The 19,795-nt window shown below is 28.8% G+C and overlaps 1 protein-coding gene across 8 annotated transcripts in view; it reads left to right on the top strand.

Annotated features, from left to right (window-relative positions):
* Positions 1-15,124, top strand: part of LOC123263213 — an 83,379-nt gene extending 68,255 nt beyond the window's left edge. For 3 of the 8 annotated variants that reach the window (XM_044725795.1, XM_044725796.1, XM_044725794.1), the window contains exons 3-13: positions 5,630-5,753; positions 9,593-9,968; positions 10,045-10,197; positions 10,266-10,362; positions 10,431-10,577; positions 11,488-11,620; positions 11,931-12,557; positions 12,628-12,726; positions 12,811-12,975; positions 13,139-13,462; positions 13,529-15,124. In XM_044725795.1, coding sequence (XP_044581730.1) covers positions 5,655-5,753; positions 9,593-9,968; positions 10,045-10,197; positions 10,266-10,362; positions 10,431-10,577; positions 11,488-11,620; positions 11,931-12,557; positions 12,628-12,726; positions 12,811-12,975; positions 13,139-13,462; positions 13,529-14,305 — 2,997 coding nt within the window. In that variant the 5' untranslated portion in view covers positions 5,630-5,654 and the 3' untranslated portion in view covers positions 14,306-15,124. Of the gene's footprint in view, positions 1-5,384; positions 5,562-5,629; positions 5,754-9,592; positions 9,969-10,044; positions 10,198-10,265; positions 10,390-10,430; positions 10,578-11,487; positions 11,621-11,930; positions 12,558-12,627; positions 12,727-12,810; positions 12,976-13,138; positions 13,463-13,528 lie in introns of those variants that run through there. The other 5 variants (XM_044725798.1, XM_044725792.1, XM_044725791.1 and 2 more) reach the window with 5 other exon arrangements.
* The last annotated feature ends 4,671 nt before the right edge of the window (positions 15,125-19,795 follow it).

Raw genomic sequence — 19,795 nt, 5'->3', positions numbered from 1 at the left:
TTTAAATCTCGAACCCATAGATTTTTTTTATTCTTCATTTTTATCTTACAATTTTTTGTGTTTTTATACGACGAAAAGCCTATGTCAAACCTGATATGGTCATATATGTCCGTACATAATTTTTCACTTAAAAATGTGTCGAAGATTTCTGACAGAAAGCGCATGATCACTGAATCGTCTTCTTACAAAAGATTTAAGGTGTTAATCTATGACATTGGTTTCTAGGATTTAACGAAATACTACTAAACTAAAAACGAAAAAATAAAAAACTGAAAAATTATTTTTTTATTTTCATATTTAGCCTAATATGACAAAAAAAACTATCAACAGCAACTTGATTATCCTTTCTTTTAGATTTCTCTATTAGGCATGAATATATGTGCATATAATATCATCCGACGCTTTTGCTTAAAATTTTCTTTCACTTTCTATTTTTATTCTATTGGTCTAACGTGTCCTGAAATATACGGACACAATTTTCTAAGCCCGGATATATTTGTCCAATTTTATTACTTTCTTCCCACGCTTTCTAATAAGATACGTTAAAAAAAATCCATAGAGTTAAAATGATATTTTTCATCGTTCTTTTTGGGGTTTTAATTTCGGATGTAAAGACTACGTTATCAGACACAATTAGTGTTTATTTCCACAAAAATCAGAGTTTAATCTTACCATTAAATACACTTCGTTATTTACAAAATTGAAACTATCGAAATTTGTAAAGTAGTACTCAAAATTCTATTGGGGCAACAGAAACTACCAGATTCTCAATTATTTTCCACAAGCTTCCGCGAATCTCGGCAAAATCCTGCACGAATTGCGCATCCAGCTGTCTAATGGCTAAAAAAATTCTCGTAGATTTGTATTGATTGGACCAATAGATTAATTGGATACTTGAGGGGAATATTCTACCATTAAACAAGACTTTCTACCAAAATTAATGAAATATTTTCTCAAACTTCTAAATATACATTTTCATTTATTATAAATAGATTTGTCTTCAATATCCATAAAAATAAAAATTAAAAATCTATACAATAATGATCAATTCAATAGAGAAAAAATAGTGATAAAAATTGAACACATTTTCATCAAACAGACGGTGTAAAGACAGAAACGTTGCATGCTTCTGTTTAACATGCGATTGGCGTTGATTTAAACATGAAAATTTTCCACCGGAGTTTCTTAAGCTATCTAAATAAAATAAAATATCTGTATCCCAAAAAATTAAAAACAATTTATTGAATATTTATTATCTTTAAAATTTAAACAATTATTACAACTTCGTAATGTATAGCGATAAAGCTCGAAGATACATAAAACGGATATAGATTGAAATCAATCAGTAATTGAATATTCACTAGAATCATATAGTTTACCGATCGTTGAATATTAACGAATCTGATGTGGTATAGCTATAGAAATATTAGAAATTACTGAATGATGATGATGGTTATAGGCCGCATACGGTTTTCCATGATAGAGTTTGGAAGATATAGCTCGGGCTTAGCGGAGGGGATAAAAGAGGGTTGAGAGTTGAGGGTAAAGCAGTACACCGTGGTATCAAGAAATTTATGTACGAGCTTGCACACTTTATACCAAAAAGGGAGAAAGCATAAATGCGCGAGTAAGAGAAATACGACAAAGAGCAAAACATTAAGGAGAGAGATGAAGTGCGTGACTAGGGGGAGAGAGTACGCGACTTTGCATATATCGGGCGTGTGCTGCAACCATCATAACTAAATTCATCCAATAATTTCATTGTGCGAGGCCAATAATTTCCGTCTACTTTACGTCTAATCACGAGCCAAATGGTTTGACAATGTTAATTCTCCCTTTTACACATTACTTGTTTTAATTCTCATTCCCTCCATTCCCTCTCTCTCTCTCTCTCTCTCTCTCTCTCTCTCTCTCTCTCTCTCTCTCTCTCTTTCATTCTCTCGTTGTTGAGGCTCAACTCGCTACAATACATATAATATACACACACAACTTTTAATTTAAATTTTATTCAATTATACTCACAATACAATTTAAACTTTATGTTTACTAAAAGTTTAGAAAAAAAATTAAATTAAATGATATTATTATTTTTAAATAATTGTGTTTTAGCTCTTTCACTAAATATTTAATTAAAATTTTAATTAAAATAAAATCAATAATTATTATTCAATGTACTTATACATCATATATACTGACTTACTTCCATAGAATTCCGATTTTTTTTATTGTTATGATTTTGTGGCTTACGATAATAAAAATTTTTTGTTTACTTTTTGTAAATACCTTTTGATGGTATTTTAATATACTGGTGGTATACCGGAATCGGGGGATTATTTATGCGAAAAATTCATTAATTAGTCCAGTCGCGAAAAAAAACCTTAAGAATTCTCTTATTTTGAACTAAAAATAATAAAAAGCATTGAATAACGTAGAAACCGACAAAACAAAAACAGTCTCTCAAAGTCATAATCATAACGATTAACCATAAAAGAGTCTTTATTTAGTACGCATTTTATTTATTTTTAAATAATTTTTCTTTCTATATTCATTTTTTTTAAACTATTTTTTGATCGCTCCTCGATGAGTTTGAGACCGGATGGACGAGACATAAAGAGTCTACCGATACACGGTAATGTACCTTTGGTATTTACTAAAAAGTTTCAAATATTTCTCTTGTTTTTTTTTTCTCCATAAAAAACTGTGGTTATAACCAACAATTCTTTCAATGTCTCAGATTGTCTTTTTTTTATTTTTTTGTGCTGAATATTTAGTTCCTTTCTAAAACTTTTTTTATACAAATTCCTCATCGAAACGTGAACATTGAGATGGCTAATTTTTCGCCTGGATACCACCTTCATGGGCAGTCTCCCTCAGCTCCTTTTTATTTCCTTTGCTATTTTTCCAGCATCTCGTTTTTAATAACCTAATGGCTCTTACGCGGTACATTATGCTTGTCCCGTACCATCATCACCATCTACAGACCCTAAATCCCAAAACGTTTTTTACTGTCTTTTATCTCTCTTACTACCTTTTTACTTCGACTAGAACTATGACTACGACTACTAATACCTCTTACCTCTTTCTCATAACCCTAATCTTACTTACAAGAGAACCCAAAAATATATCGTTCCATTATTCAACTTTTCAAGGTAACTTTCGACTTTTTTGACCTTTAAGTTGTCTTTTTTTTTATTATTTAAACTTGTGCTTATTATTATTGAAATGGAATATTTTGAATAAAATATAAAGAGCTGAAAATAAAGCTATGAACACAATAGGAATTCACTATGTTTCATTTTTTTTATCTTATGGTTCATAATCAAAATGAAATTTTCTTTTTAATTGAGTTTTTTTTTTTTTTAACTTTATATCTATGATAGAGTTAATAATTGAGAAATTATTATTAACTCTATCACTCTCTAAATCTGAAATTTTCATAACTTGGAAAATCAAATGTTTTTGAAAGCTTCATTTTGAGGACGAAAACATTTCTAGAATTCAAGCTTTAAATTTTTCAATTTTTAGGTCAAAACTGTTATGAGATACAATTAATGATAGTAAGTAATATGTAATGATGTAGCAGACATTCTAAATTTGTTTTGAAAGTTGTAAGTAATTTATAAAAAATTAAAAAATTCAAGATTAAAATTTATTTTTTACAGACATTATCTTTCAAATTACTTGAAAATTTTTTTAAATTAGCTGTCTACTAATTTAACTTCCATAAAATTAAATGTCAAATATTTCATTGACCGCAAAGTTTACAAAATTTTCAACTTTTTCACCGAAAAATCACAAAAATTGTTGCATTGTAACAAAATGTTCCGTCAAATTTCTCCCATACTACACCAACTTCGCCAATATTGTTACATTACTCTAAAATACCAAACATAATCAATATTATAAAAGTAAAAGCAAAAGAAAAATGAACGCAAAAATCTATACATTCGTTTCTGTATGATATTTGTATATTTACTGAAAATTTAGTAATAGTCTTCTTCAGTTAGTATGGAATCCACTTTAGAGCACTCTACTTGATGATAGTTATTAATTATAAATTAATACTTTTAGCAAAAATTTAATGATATAAATATTAAAAATATTTACTTAACGGAATAATTTCTAAACTTCTATGAGTTACAAATATACATAAAAGTAGTTATTAAAAGTTTTGAAAACTTTTATTTTCTTAATAGTCATGAATTACTAGAGTTTTGTTTAAAAAAAAAATTTTAAGACAACTTTAAAATCCAGAGAATGTAAATTTGAAGTAGTTACTTCTCACTTTGTGGTAAAATATTTTAGTTTTGCGATAAACGTAAAGGTCGAGCAAACAAAGAATGACTTGTAGAAACTGATCGATTTTTATCATTCACATACTGTTATTTTTCTCTTTCTCTGTATTTTCGTTTTCGACAAACACGAAGAAATCTCTATAAATCGTGAAGAACCAGCCAGGTGAAATCAAGTGTAAGCCTCACAAAGAATTCTATGGACGCGCACAACTTCCGAAGTATTGAGTAGTACATATAACGTTTATTCGTGTCTTTAGTGAGTAAACCAGACTACTATTATCTTCTCTTTTTACATTCACTTGTTATCTCCAAAAATCCTCATTGTTGTATTATTTTATAATAATAATATTTATTTATTAATTAAAAAATAAAATCATTGTAATTTATATTACACCCCCTATTAATTTTAATTTTCATGCTTATGCTAATATTGTCACGAATATATTTTATGAATAATCATATATTTTTATATATTATTTTCGAGGAGTTATTATTTGATATTAAAAAGAGTTGATTATAATTCAATGTACTTCACCGACAATATTTTACCTTTCAAACTTTACGATCGGACGTTTTTAATTTCCCAATGTTGGGTGTATGCGTGTGTGTAAGGGTAAGAGTAAAAGTGTGTGAGGGACGGGGGTGCAAAGAGTAAAAATAGTGTGAGTAACGAGAGAGGAAACGAAAAGTAAAGGGAGTTTGGATTAAGAGAATGCAAATTGCGACGCGACAAAATTACACCAGTATAAAATTTACGTCTTTCTCTTTCTACTTATTCTTATTACTCTATCGGTTCATGATTTATAATGTTAACAAACTTTTCATTTCTTTAATTACTTTTAATAATTGTTTGTCTTTTTCTGTAATATTTTCCAACTAATTATTTATTTTTAATTATGAGTGCTCATGAAATTGATCATGGTCTTTTTAACAAATAAAATTAATTTCATTTCACTCATAATTTGTTTCTAGGTCTAACAAAATAATTTTTTTTAAATATCGAAAATTCACTACTCCGACTAATGATAATAATTCAAATTAGCTGTTGTGAATTTATTATCACTTGGAATAGTTAATCAGCGGAGATTGCAAACTTAACATAGTCGTTGACAATAACTTTGAGTAGAACAAAGTGAAGCAATATAAGTGATTAGTACTAAATACTGAATAAGTACTGAATAAGTAATCGTCTTATAAGATCATTAATAAGATTTTTTTAAAGTCATAGAAACACTGATGCTCTAAAATTATTTTATTACAAACTATGTAAAACTTATTAAAATCCGATAACTTCTTTATAGTATTTTTAAAATTGACTAAAATTTTCTTTACAGGTACAACTTTTACGCCATCAAAAAAATGACTCAACGAGCAATACTCTTACTATCAATATTAATAAGCATTTCAACTGCAGTTCAAAGTAATAATAATATCAAAGTTGTCCATAGCAAAAATACAGTAAGTTTCGTTTTTGTAGACTTTTTCTTTTATTTACAGCACACAGAAAAAAAATGTACTTATGGGGGGTATTCTAGTCTGCAGGCATAAATTTTAGGTGTTTTTTTTTTCAAAAAAATGGATTTTTTTAGAATTCTAGACCAGAATACCCCTTTAATTAAAGAAAATTATCGGAGCAACGAAGTAGTCTTACCAGACATAAAAATTTTCTTAGTTCAAAAAAATTTTACTTTACTCAAGAAAATTATGTTTATTGTCTTAATAAATATTTTTTACTTCCCGCTAAGAAAATTGAAAATTTTAAAAAATCGGGAAGTTATTGGTTTTACCCCGTTTTTCGAAAATCGAGTTCTCATCAGATCTCGACGTTTTGAGGTCCTAGAAAGCTTCCCTGAATATTTTCGCGATGGTGTCAGTATGTCTGTATGTATGTGTGTGTGGGTGTGTGTGTGCGTGTATGTATGTATGTATGTGACCGTTTTATAACTTTTGAACGGCTTAAACGATTTCATCGCAGTTGGTACCATTTGGAAGGGCTTGGCTGAACTTAGATTTTGAATATAATTCGGACCGGTAGATTTTCAGAAATCTCAAAAAAAACTACAAAAAAAAATTTTTTCAAATGAGGTTTTTTTGGAATAAGTTTTAAACGGCTTTACCGATCAATTCCAAAAACTAATCAGCTCTTAACATCAAAAAACCACGTCGATCGCTGCTAGCCCTCTAAAAATCGGTTGATTCGTTCATGAGTTATCGTTGTCGAAAGAAAACCGAAAATAGTGTTTTTTTGGAATTACTTCAAAATTTCTCGTTCGATCGATTTAAACTTAAAAATCCGTTATGAAATTTCAAAAACTGCGTCGAATGCCACCAACTGCGTAAAAATCGGTTCATTCATTCAAAAGTTATTGCAGTTTGAAAATTCAAAAAGTAGTGTTTTATCAAACTTCTGTCAGACTTTTGAGCTCGAAGAGCTCAAAAGCATAATAAAGCTATCTCTTTGAGCTCGGGGAGCTCAAAATAACAGAGAAATTGTACTTTTGAGCTCGAAGAGCTCAAAAACAAAATAAGTGAAATGTTGAGCGTTTGGGTATAGAGTTAGCGGGAAGTTGCAGGGATGGTCTTTAGTGTCAACCGTTTTCCTAATTTTTTTAAATCAAATGCAAATTTTAAAAAATTTAAAATTCGTCAGCTACTGATGTGTTTTGAAATGAGGTGGCTTACTGGTATGGGAATAAAAAAAGGAGAAAGAAAAAAAATGATGATTGAAACTGAAGTAAGAATTATGCTTTCAACTAGCTGATTGATTATACAACTCATAATTTTGGCTTTATCCTTATCTTAATTTTCGCTTTTCATTTATGTTTTATCTTTCTCCTAAAAATTTACCTTTACATCGGCCAGATTTGGTGATCGATCTCGGTATGGCTGGCTGGTGGCACCGTACCACTCTCTGGTTTCATATATTATCAGGCTCGACTAACGCAAAAAAAAAACTTGAAATTTGAGAAAAAAAAAATTAAAAATTAAAAAAAAAGGATCGCCATAGGCGACAGAAGTGCCACCGCCATCCGCCGTCGTACCGCAACAATCAGTGTTTGTCTGATGACTCGTTGACTACAGCATCACAGTAGAGTAAAAGAATAAAAACAAAGAAAGAAAAAAAATAATTTATCGGTTGATTCGCTGGTAACGCTTCCGGCGTCCGGTAGGATAAAAAATAAAAATAAATTCATGAGATGAGAGAGAGTTTGTCAGGTAAGAATTTAACGCGAAAGGAAATGGGCTGGATTGAATAGAAGAGTATAGATGACGTTGGTACGCTCAATAGAAAGACAACGAATATAAACGACGACGACGAGGACGAGGACGAGGACGAGGATGAGGACGAGAACGACACAAGTAGTAGTGGTACATTGAGAAAAGACCGATGGACTGGCACACACAAGTAGAACACAAGAAGTAAAGGACGACGAACGGCTGTAAGAGCTGCGGCAAGGGCCCGTTGGGAATGAGATGCAGATTGCCAGAGGCTACTTCAACTGCTGGAGGGAGTGAATTTTTAATAACGCACCGCCATACCGTCTTTCTTTTTTTCACTCTTGCTTTTTTATCTTTTTCTCTCTCACCCTCATTCCTCTATGTGTATGTATAAAATGGCATTGTCTTCTTGTGTGTCCACGAAAGAAAGCTCGCTATGAGAAAAAAATAGTTTGCCTTTTTTTTTAATTCATTATGATTATAATTATAATAATCATGATGATTATTATATTTGTATTTGTATTTTTACGCTCTATTTAATCGCAATTGAAGATGTTTATATCACTTAATTGAGGAGGTAATAAGAGGTGACAAATTACACTCTTAACTACATCATGATAGTTTTTGTAATTAAAGTAAAATTTTTATTATCAATTATCAGATTTGTTGATATTTAATAGAATTTATGAATTGTTAATAAATGATTGTTTAATTTCAGATGAATTAATAAATATTTATTAACAGTTAAAAAATGTTTATTTATATTTAACAGATTGTTTGTTGAACATAATTTATTAGCTGTTAATTAATAAATATGTATTTATTAACAGTTTATAAGTTAAAAAGTGGGTATGAAAATTTTACTTAACACTTTTTATAACTCAATAACTTTAATAGACAATAGAATTTCATTAAATCCGTTAGATGAATAGTTTTCTGATAAAAAAAATAAAGAAAATCTGAAGGATTATAAAGCAATAAATTTTTTATTTTTTTACCATGAAAATTATTAGTGTATCTTAATTATAAAAATTTTTTGTGAATAATCTTCACATCACGTCATTAAAAATACACTTTCATTCAAAAAACAATGTTAACTGTAAATAAATTTATTTTTCTTCTACAAAAATATTTATTAATGGTAAAAAAATAATCATTTATGGTTAATAAATGTCTAAATTGTTTCGAAATAAATAAATTTATTAGCAATTAATAAATTCTTCTACCAGTGTACTTCTGTAATTTTATATTGTTGTTTTATTTTTATTATTCCAGTCTCGGGTTATTTTGCTACTACTTTTTTTATTTATTTTCTGACCGGCTTAGTTTGTCACAGGACTGTTAAAAAAAAAGAAAATAATGAAAACGTGACTTCCAAACAAAAAATTAGAGAAATTACCGTTTCAAATTGAACTTCGGACAGAATTTGTAACTATTCAATTTTAAAACTTCAATTTTTTCGATTTTTGCTTACTGCACTGAATTTCTATAACTCGTACGATAAACTGTAATTTTTCAACTGTCTTTTATTCATAAAATACTGCGTATTGATAGTATAACAATAATCATCTAAATTACTAAATAATTTCTATTGCGATTATTATTGTAGCAATTCTATTGAATTTTATTTCAGTTAATAAATTATCTCGAATTATTACAACTGCAATTAACTGTTAATAACTATTTAGCGTAAATATTAAGTAGGTTACATTTACAACTCAAAAATATTACAATAGTTATTGATCCATGCTTGTTTATTGAGAATTTTATTTGTTTTTATTATTTTGTTATGTTGTCAACCAGAGCAGGAAAAAGTTGAGAAAGTAGTGAGTATTATTGAATTGTCACAAGCAGAGAAAGAGATTAAAAGTATACGAGAAAAGAAGAGGGAAACTTATACACGCTGATTTATATTCAACTCTTTCGCTGTTGTGTCTGGTTTTTACTCTTATGTCTGTTGTCTTCGATTAAGTTATCTGCTCTCAGCTGCTTAGTCATAAAAATTTTTCTATAAAGACATAAATATTAATTTTTTTGTTTTAAAAGAAATAAAATAATTAATATAATTGAATTTAAAGGCAGAAAATCAAGAGAGAAACAGTCCAGCTTTAAACAATTTTCTGAGGGAGGTACTCAGTGCCAAGGATGAATTGAAATGGATAGATCAAATGATTTATCCTCACGTGAACAACCATCAATATCGTAAAACGAGACGTAGATTACTTGCAACGAGGAATGGTCGGTCCGTAACTAGAAAAAATTATTGGAGTTACGCTGGAAACTCTGTTGATACTGATGATGAATATGATGATGATGATGATTACCAAGAATACTTTGATACCACTGATATGCTAACTAACAGCAAAAAATCTTTTCACGCTGATGGTACGAAAAGAAGGCGGTTTAATCTTGATGATAATGGTCTTGAAAATGATGACTGTGATAGTAATGAAGGTTAATAATTAATAATTAATGTTTTTAATTAACATAATGGTCGTCTTTAGTTTGAACTTTTTTTTTTTTTAATTAGAGAAATGTGAGCCCGTAGTGCATAGAGGAATTCTAATTAAAAAAATGAATAATAAAACTAAATACGTGGAACCTAAGACAGTTTTTCTTACTCCAGAAAATTTAAACTCTCAAAAGTTTTCATTTAAAAGAAACAGTCTACGAATTAAAAATGGTAAGAAAAATTTTTTAAAATAATGCTGAGTATTAATTAGTAAATTTTTGAAAACTCATGTTATATAGATTTACAGAATGACGAGGAGAGGGATAATGATGATAATTACGATGAGGAAGATAGTTTGGAGTACGAAGGAACCAATTATGATGATCAATTAAATGGGTTAGCAGTTGAAGAATAGTCAATGAGGTATGATCCTAAATTTTATCTCAATTTAAAACTTTTCACAGACGCGAAGCTCGATATCACAGAGATCAAGATCACGAGGCTCAGTTGGCTCTTGAGGAATCGAACTCGGGAGACGATAACCAAAAGTACAAAAGAACTGCTCAGGATGATGATATCTTCAATTACTTGGATGGCATCCCTTTTGATCTGTATGTTGCACATGCTTTTTTTTATTTGTAAACTAGTTTATAGTTTTAATTATCTTTTATAGATGGAAAAATAGGGTTTGAATTTGCGATGAAGATTTGATTTGATTAAGTGAATAGTTGATAATAAAAATTGTTAATTTATTTTAATTGCTAATTTAAATTTCGTTCGAAAAAAAAAAATTCACTTACTTTTATTCACAATTACTAAACGTCTAGTAATTTATAGTTGATGAATACCAATAATTATATAATACTAAAATAAACATTGAAGAAATTTTTTTTAATTAAAAAGCTCAATGCATTCAATTTTTATTGTATCAGACGAGTTCAATAGACATGAATTTTTTCTATTGAAAATCACGTTGAAATCTATTGTTTTCTATTATTAAAAAGTTACGCGCTATTGAAATATGAAGTTTCAAGATAAATGCTACTACCGACCATTTTTTCTAACAGTATGTTCTATGTTTTAAATTATCCTTTGGGCAAATAGAAAATAAAACACTCAACTTATTTTGTTATATTGTTTTGCACAGAATAAATAAAAATTTTAACTATAAAAATTAACAGAAAATTTATTGTGGACAGAATAAAATTTTTTTTTTTGCCCTCCGGGCGGAAAGTGACAACTTTCGTCCCGCTGCGCTAAACTAAGTTGCCGCTTTCCGCCTTCGTCGGACAAAAAAATAGTATACACTCCACGGGAAGTAAATAAGAAAGCCTCAGATCACATGTTTGTTGACCTCGGCTTCGCCTCGGCCAACAATTACATGTGATCTGAGACATTTCTTACTTTACTTCCCTAGGTGTGTAATATACTATTAACCCAAAATAACTTTTTTTTTAATCAAAGTAAATTTTAGTTTTCTGCGACAATTTTTCAATGAGAGTAATATTTATTTCCGACTAGATCATCACCTGAAGTAGGCAATACATCTTCATCCGGAAGTGATTATCATGCGCTAAAAGCTACAGATGACATGTTCAAAGGGGGAATCGAACAAGGAAATTCAATTGATGATAAAATAGATGCGTTCAAAAAGGTAAATCTATCTGACAATAATATGAAACAATTAGAAAATATTAGCATTATGCAACTGCCATGATTTAAAAATTATGAATAAAAAAATTCTGGCTTTATGATTTTTCTGTAATTTTAATCATAATTACATAGTTTGAGTACTTTTTAAAGAAATTTGACATAAAATCAAGTCAATACCTTTCTAATTATACTTAATTTGATTAAAAACTCTACTTTACTGTATTAAAACAGCGGAGGCAAAATTTTCCTTATTGTTTCAATTATATAGATGATCAATTGATGTTTTACTATAAAAATTATTTTTATTTTAGATTGCACTAACGAATGCAGAAAAAACTAACCCTCCTTATGTGAAGAAAACTAAATGGTACAGTTATCTGAAATTATCTCAAAGAAACGACGAAGAACCAGCTGGGAAACTCAATACATCTACTGATAAGAAAGTCGAGAAAAAACAAGAGTCAAGAGAAAAACGTTTGACTGTAAATGATATGCCAATAATGGATCAAGAATCAATAGTAGAGCCATCAAATTGGCCTTGGGAATATTACGACGATAAAGATGACATGAGAATAAAATTCGGGCGTGGATTAATGCAAGTGTCGAATGAAAAATTTAGTAGGTCTGTGAAGAAAAGAAAAAAAATGAGGTCGAGAAATTCGTTTAACAATTTAAAATTTATAAATTCTACAAACCCAAGTCATTCTCTGAAAAAATCTAATTTTCGTTTAGAGCACAAACGTTTAAAAAACCATTTTAATAGAGACTCGTTTCCTTATGTAAATAAGAAACGGCATTATAATAAAAAATTTCAACTAAGAAGATTTGCTAGAGAAGCTGAGAATAAGAATGAAGATAAGGATAAGGATATTTCGCAAATACATTTCCGAACTAACGGATTGCTTGCAGATGAAATTGTTGACAAAATATTTGAAGAAGTATGGGCAAGCACTTTTAATGACATTTATTATCATGAAAATTGAATAAATAAATATTTTTGTTAAATAGGTCAATAAAAATGATTATTTAAAAGACGGCTTGACATTTCAAAGAAGTAATAAGACTGCTGATAATGATACCAATTCATCAGATAATAATACCGTTGTTGTAAGTATCGTAATGTAAATAATTATTCAATTTTTTTTCTATCATTATTTACAAACAATTAATACAGAAATTTGGCGTTACTAGGAAGATAAAACGGTGGAAGCTATGAGAACAGTTAAAGAGCTTTTACAAACTATTATTACGCAGGAATTGGAAAAGAAAACTTGTATGAAATTACCAAAGTGTTTAGAAGATTTTTTAGTCTGGTTAGTTGAAAAAGAAGATGCAACTGATTCTGAAAAGGAAAAGGTATTTTTTACAGTTTTCTTCAATAAGCAGTCCCTCAAAATTTGTTTCAATTATTTGAAAAATTTTGCCAAAATTTCAAAAAAAGCAGAATTTTTTAAAAAATTTTTAAAGTAAAAAATATTTTATTTTTTTAATTATATAAAAATTTTTTTCATAATTAAAGCTTGGAAAAACAAGTAACGTTGCAGAGAAAAAATATGAACAACGGAAAATTCTATTCCCAGTTGGATCAATATCGCTTCCATCGGAAAATTCTTCCGAAAAAGGTTCGCCAGTAAAATCTCGTCTGATAGCAAAATCTGCTGTGAAAACAGAAAGCACACCAAAAAATTCTTCAAACTTTCATCAAGAAGAGGACCTCTCGAGAGTGGATTTCCTTTTTGGAGAACTGCACGGAAAAATGAAACTACTCAAGCGTTTACTGAAAGCATACCATCTCTTAACCTTCCATGAGCAGAGGAAAGTAAAGGCTGTCCACGATTATCTGGTAATTGATCAAAGTAATCAATACTATAGATCCCTAACCTTATTAACCATGTTTTTTTTTCATTAGAAAAAGCAGCTAAAGACATTAGAAAAATTTGAAGAACTAAAGGATAAAATACCTAACTTTCCAACATTACCACCAATCAATAAAATGAGTAATAAATTAATTAGCACAGATCAAAATAATTCAATACATAAAGTACATGATAATGACAATTCTCTTTTATCACTCTTCAGTCGTGAGCTGACCAACAGAAATAAGCTGAGAGATCTCAAAGAAAAAAGCAAAAAAATAAAGAGACAGAAGTTTAAAAGTTTTTTGATCGACAATTTCAGAAAAAAAAGAGCGATGATACCGAACGATCATTTGAAAATAATTGAGAGGCTTACATTACCACTCAGTACTACTGCATCAAACGATTTGTCTACGACATTGGAGAAATTTTCTTCAAGTATTTACAACTCGGAAAAAACTGAAAAGTGGAATAAAAATTTTTTTAATGAATCTACTGGAGTTTTAGCTTATCCGGGTGATAAATCAAAAATTAAATGCAGTGAATATGCTTTAACAAGGACATTTTCATCATCAGCTTCAACATCAGTACCTTCAGCTTCAATTTTTCGATATAATTCAAGCGTCAAACGAAACAGATTAATGATCAATAATAAAAATAATCAAATTAAAAATACATCAATCGCATCGAAAAATTTAATGATAAATAATAAAATTACGGTGCAATTAAACTCATCAAATGGGCCGACAACTCCGAAAAATTCATTCGCTACGTTGGAGAGTGCAAAACTATTGGAAAGTAAAATAAATATTTTTCCAGTAGATTTATAATTAGTAAAACGACAAATTTAATATTTATTTACTTATGACTGGAAAATAACTTGGTGTACTTACTAGATAAATAAATATATAATATACCTTAACAAAATAAAAGGAATGGAACAAAGAAAATGCATCAATAGCACTCCAATAAGTTATTAAACTTTAATAAGCCAATGAACTCAATTCATTAGACAAAAAAAGTTTAAACCCGGGAAATCTTTGGTAACTTTAATCATAAATAAAGTAAAAAACAAGTAGTAAGAAAAAAAATTTGTTCTCGAGAGACTTGGGGAGTGAATCTACGGGTAAGCCAATTAAATTCAGAAAATCGGATGCCTCGTTTATGCAGGCATGAGCACGCAGGGTGATTCTACCCAAAGATGTTATTACTTATTCGTCGCGGTTTAAATTCTGAGTTTATTTAGAAATTCGGGACGAGCATCTGCGTTTCGGCTTGCGCGCGCCAGCTTTTATCTTTTATTCTTATTATCATTATTATTATTGTATTTTTTTTTTCAGATTAGCTTATCCATTTATATTTTTATTTAATCTTAACTCTAGACTGGTCACCCGTATAGCGTGACGCCGTATAACAACTACTCAACCTATAGAGACTCGCTATAGTGCGAGCGAGAAACTAAAAAAATGGTGACTAGTCTAGGGTTAAAAATATATCCATAATGCACGATTCAAAAAGAATGTGTTTTTCTCTGGTGATGTGAAAAACATAAGCATACTATTTTCAAACAGTCCCTATTATTGTCATTATTAGCAATGATACTATGAAAAATTTAATATCATATAATTTTTTTGCTTAAAATAATTATAAACACATCCAATCAAATTTTTTTTTATTAAAATACAGAATATTATAATATAGGTATTTTTTTAGATAAATAAAAATTTTTTTTTTTAATTCACAGAGGCGTTGGCGAGATAACTTAAAAAAAATACAATTATTCAATTTATTTACTTTTTTTTTTTGTGAGGTTGTAAAATATTTCCTAAAATTTGTCATTAAGCTTCTCTTCTTGTTGTAATTAATTTTTTTTAATTATTACAATTTTTACCCTTTTGAGCTGACATTTTAGCGGTTATTTAAAATAAAATTACTCATTATAGCTAACTGTAGGTGAAAACTTTAACTTTTATTTTTCAAGTGAAACTTCTTTAGAATCGTTGTGATTTCAAACTCGATGAAACGAAAAAATAAGTCCATACACGGAGAAAATTTTATAGTAGAGATTACTATCTAGTTATGGTAAAATCTATTAACTGAATTCGATAGTAGTAAATATTATTTAAATAATTATGTAAACCATCTGAATTGTAGTAGTTACCATCCTGATGGCTACAACTACTATTATGATGGTAATCAGTAATAATAGCTATTATTATTTTAACTAGTTACTACTATTATCAAAATCGTAATTTCTAATATAACCTGATGGTTACAGTTACCATCAGTAATAATAATAGCTACTATCTAAGCTAGTAAAAAATATTTAAAAAATTAAAAATTTGCGTTAGCGTGGATGCATTTCTGAATAAACTAAAACCAGTTGTAGCGCAGTGTAGTACACAAAAAATCGGGATTAAATTCGGATTGAATGTATATTTAAATTTTTATTTATTTAAAACAAGTTTCAACGCCAAATTTTTCAAAAAAAAAATTTGAAATTTCCAAAGAAATCAAAATTTTCAATAAAATTCAAATTTCAAAAAAATTCAAATTTCAAAAAAAAAATTTTAATCTTACAAAAAATTTTAAAAAAACATAATTTTAAAAAAATCTAAGATTTTCAAAAAAAAATTTTGAATACAATGAAGCTTTAAACTAATTATTAATCATAATTATCTAATTATTTAAATTAAAATTTTCCCTTTAACAATTGCAATTAAAGAGAGCATACTCTTTGCTCCAGTTGATGGTATCGTATTTTGAAATGCACCGAATCAGCTTGACTACATGTAATTTTTCTTCTGCATTAAATTAAATGATATTCTTAAAGCTAGCAGATGAAATAAACTTATTGACCTGTTCTAGTTATGCATTTTGTTGAAGAAATTCAATGCTTGATTGAATTTAAAAAAAAAAATATATCTAAAACATCAAAAAAAGATCAAATAGGAATTTTATCCAAAAAAATGAGCCAAAATTTTTTCCTTTCGAAGGCAAAAAAGCTATCGAAATCATTTTTTTTTCTTTCACGACATTTTTATCTTAAATGCGCCGTAAAAATAAGCAGAATAAAAAAAAATTAAAAGGTTTTAATTTTTCACTTAGTTATGGCCCAAAATGGGGTTGACCCTACTTGTAAATGTTGATCCCAAAGATATATAAATCAAATTAAAACTAGAGCATTTGTTTCCTATTTCAGTTACTATAAACCTCTCGTGTCATTTGTTCAATGTGAAAATATAAAGACTTAATGTAATATATGTAGGGGTGTGCGAATATTCGAGTTTACGAATAATTCGCCTCAAATTCGAATCGAATTTCGAATCGAATAGTTCGAATAATTCAAATAATTCGAATAATTCAAATAATTCGAATAATTCAAATTGTTCGAATAGTTCAAATAATTCAAACAGCCGTTTTCTGTTGATAAACTGAATAATTTTTGTGTAAAAATTAATTCGTATCATTTTATTTGAATAAATGAAGTCTTCATAATTATTCGATAGTAACCCGAGTCGAAAAAATGAACTTACATGAGCTTAAATCAATTGTTTTATTATATAGCAGTTAAGTTCATTCAAGTTAATTTTTTCAACTTGGGAAAGTGTGCTTATTATTTATAATAAATATCTCTTTGTGTATTTGGACTCCCCGCCTCGGGACACCTCGCCATTTTGACATTTTTCCGGGAAAATTCAATTTTTTTAAAAATGAGATCTACAGACCCGATCGATCAGACATTGAAGTAGTGTAAATATAGACTACATTTGGAAATTCTATATGGAAATTGGCCATATCAGACTATATATGCCTTGATATAAGTATATCAGACTATATACCCACCCGGGTAAAAAAAATTATATATAATTATGTATGAAAAATGGCCATATATAATTATATAGCATTAAGTATCATTATAAATAATTAGTTCCATAGAAAAAAAAAAAAAAAAAATCGGCGCGTGTGGGAATCGAACCGTGGACCTGATGCTTGGAAGACTTTTTTTTTTATATATAAGTATTTTATTAAATATAATAATAAATGTACAATATTTACAATGTTGCACTTACGTTTTAACTTATTTCTATGTAGCTCCTGCTTAAACTTAAGCTTAATCTAACAATGTGTATTATTCTAGGTTTTACTTATTTTCTAATATTGTTTAAAATATGGTTGCAGTACAATAGCAGTTAGGAGTGGTAATTGACTTACTTGCAGGAAAATGTGCAAAAACCTGCGTTTGATATTTACACCAGACCTCAGTCTGTTTATTTATTTTTGTTATTTATTTTATTTTTATAATATTGGTTTTTTAAAGATTTATAATTTTTGATAAGGTAAATTATGTTTGTATGTAGTTGGTATGTTGTGTTTTCTGACATTTGTAATATTTCTTGTTAGTTTGTTGTTGCTTAGTTGTTGTTTGTAGAAGTTATTTGCCAACCTGTAGATGTAGTCTTTGATGAGTGGTATTTCAGCATCTTCATGGAGTTTTGATATCTTAGTATATCTACCTTCTGATAAGATAAGTCTCAGGCACTTATTTTGATATATTTGTAGCAAGAGTAAATTGGTTAGGGATGCACCACACCAGACTGGAGATGCATGTGTTAATATGGGCCTCAGTATCATCGTGTATAGTAGTTTTTTGTTTTTAACTGTTAGTGTTGATCCCTTAACCATCATGGGATATAGTTTTTTCTGTACTATGAAGGCTTTCCTAATGACTTGTTTGATGTGTGTGTTGAATATAAGTCTTGGATCCAGATGAACTCCAAGGTACTTGGTGGAGTTAGTTGGTTTTATACTTTGCTTGTAAACCTTTATTGGTTGGAATATTGCTAAGTTCTTGTATTTTTTAGCAAAAACTATCAATTCAGTTTTGGATGCATTGAGTGATATTTTCCAATCTGTATAGTATTTTTCCAGTATGTTTATATGTATTTGTAGTTGTTTTGCTGCTGTTATTGCGCTGAAGGAGTGTGCATATATGGCTGTGTCATCAGCGAAAAGTGCTGTGCTCATAAGTGTAACATCATCTTGATGTTACACTTATCGAAACTCTTCATTCGAATACCTACACTAATCTTTTATATATTTTATATATTTCATAAATATGATAACAAATATGCGACGTTTTCATTGTTGTCGCTTTTCATTACTACCTTTACACTATTCGAATTATTCGAACTATTCGAACTATTAGAATTATTCGAACTATTAGAATATTCGATTCGAATTTTGAATCGAAGTGTACTATTCGATTCGATTCGATTCGAACACTATTCACACACCCCTAAATATATGTAATATAATTGTTTGCATTGGGCTCGTTCAAGTTTACTAAGCTCTTGGGAGATCTTAGCAGATCATGTACCAAAAACTAAAAGGGACTACATCCTCTCTAAAGAATATCTATAAAAAAAACAATGCAAGTTATACTAATCTAAGCTCAGTCCAGCGAAGAACTTAGTAAACTTGAATAAGCCCATTAAAATATTAAATAATTTTTAGGCTCGGTGAAAAATAATAAACCTTACATTTATCCTAATACTCCTGACACTCTATATCTATCTCAATCTCTCGTAGCCTACCCTTGATTGAAAATACTAATTGAAAAGTATTGAAAATGATGAGATTTGAATTGTTTTCAATAATCCTAATTCTTTTTTTATGTATTTTAAATATACAGTTTACATGAAGGGACTGTTTATTTTTTCAATACTTTTCAATGAGTATATTTAATCAGGTACTTTTCGAAAGTTTCACTTCTACCGTGTGTGTTTTACACACACACACACACACACACACACACACACACACACACACACACACACACACACACACACACACACAGACATTTTTTTATCATTGATTTCACTCAGAAAAAAGAATTTCTTGCGCCAAGAAAATTTGAAAAAAGATCAAAGTTATTTTGGAGCAAGATCAAATTATCTTGATTCAAGAAAACTTGGACTTTATTCAAGAAATTTTGAATCTTTTTCAATATTTAATAAGACAAGAAAATTTACGTTTGAGTCAAGAATTTTTTTTTATGCATTTTTTTACTACACAGTAAAAAAATTTTCGTAAAATTTAACATAAAATTTTGTGTAGATGATTTTTTTACACAAAATTTATGTAAATTCTACACATATTGTTTGTATTGATAAAATCAGCATAATTCTGTGTTAAAAGTAACACAAAAATATGTTCACTTTCATCGGCTGATTCTCGGATTTCTACATACTTAAATGCTATCCATAACACAAATAAAGTGTTGATTTTAACATTTTCTTTGTGTTAGATCAGCTGTC

Source organism: Cotesia glomerata, linkage group LG4 (assembly GCF_020080835.1).
Source record: "Cotesia glomerata isolate CgM1 linkage group LG4, MPM_Cglom_v2.3, whole genome shotgun sequence".
NCBI lineage: Eukaryota > Metazoa > Arthropoda > Insecta > Hymenoptera > Braconidae > Cotesia > Cotesia glomerata.
This window is presented reverse-complemented; position numbering and strand designations above follow the sequence as displayed.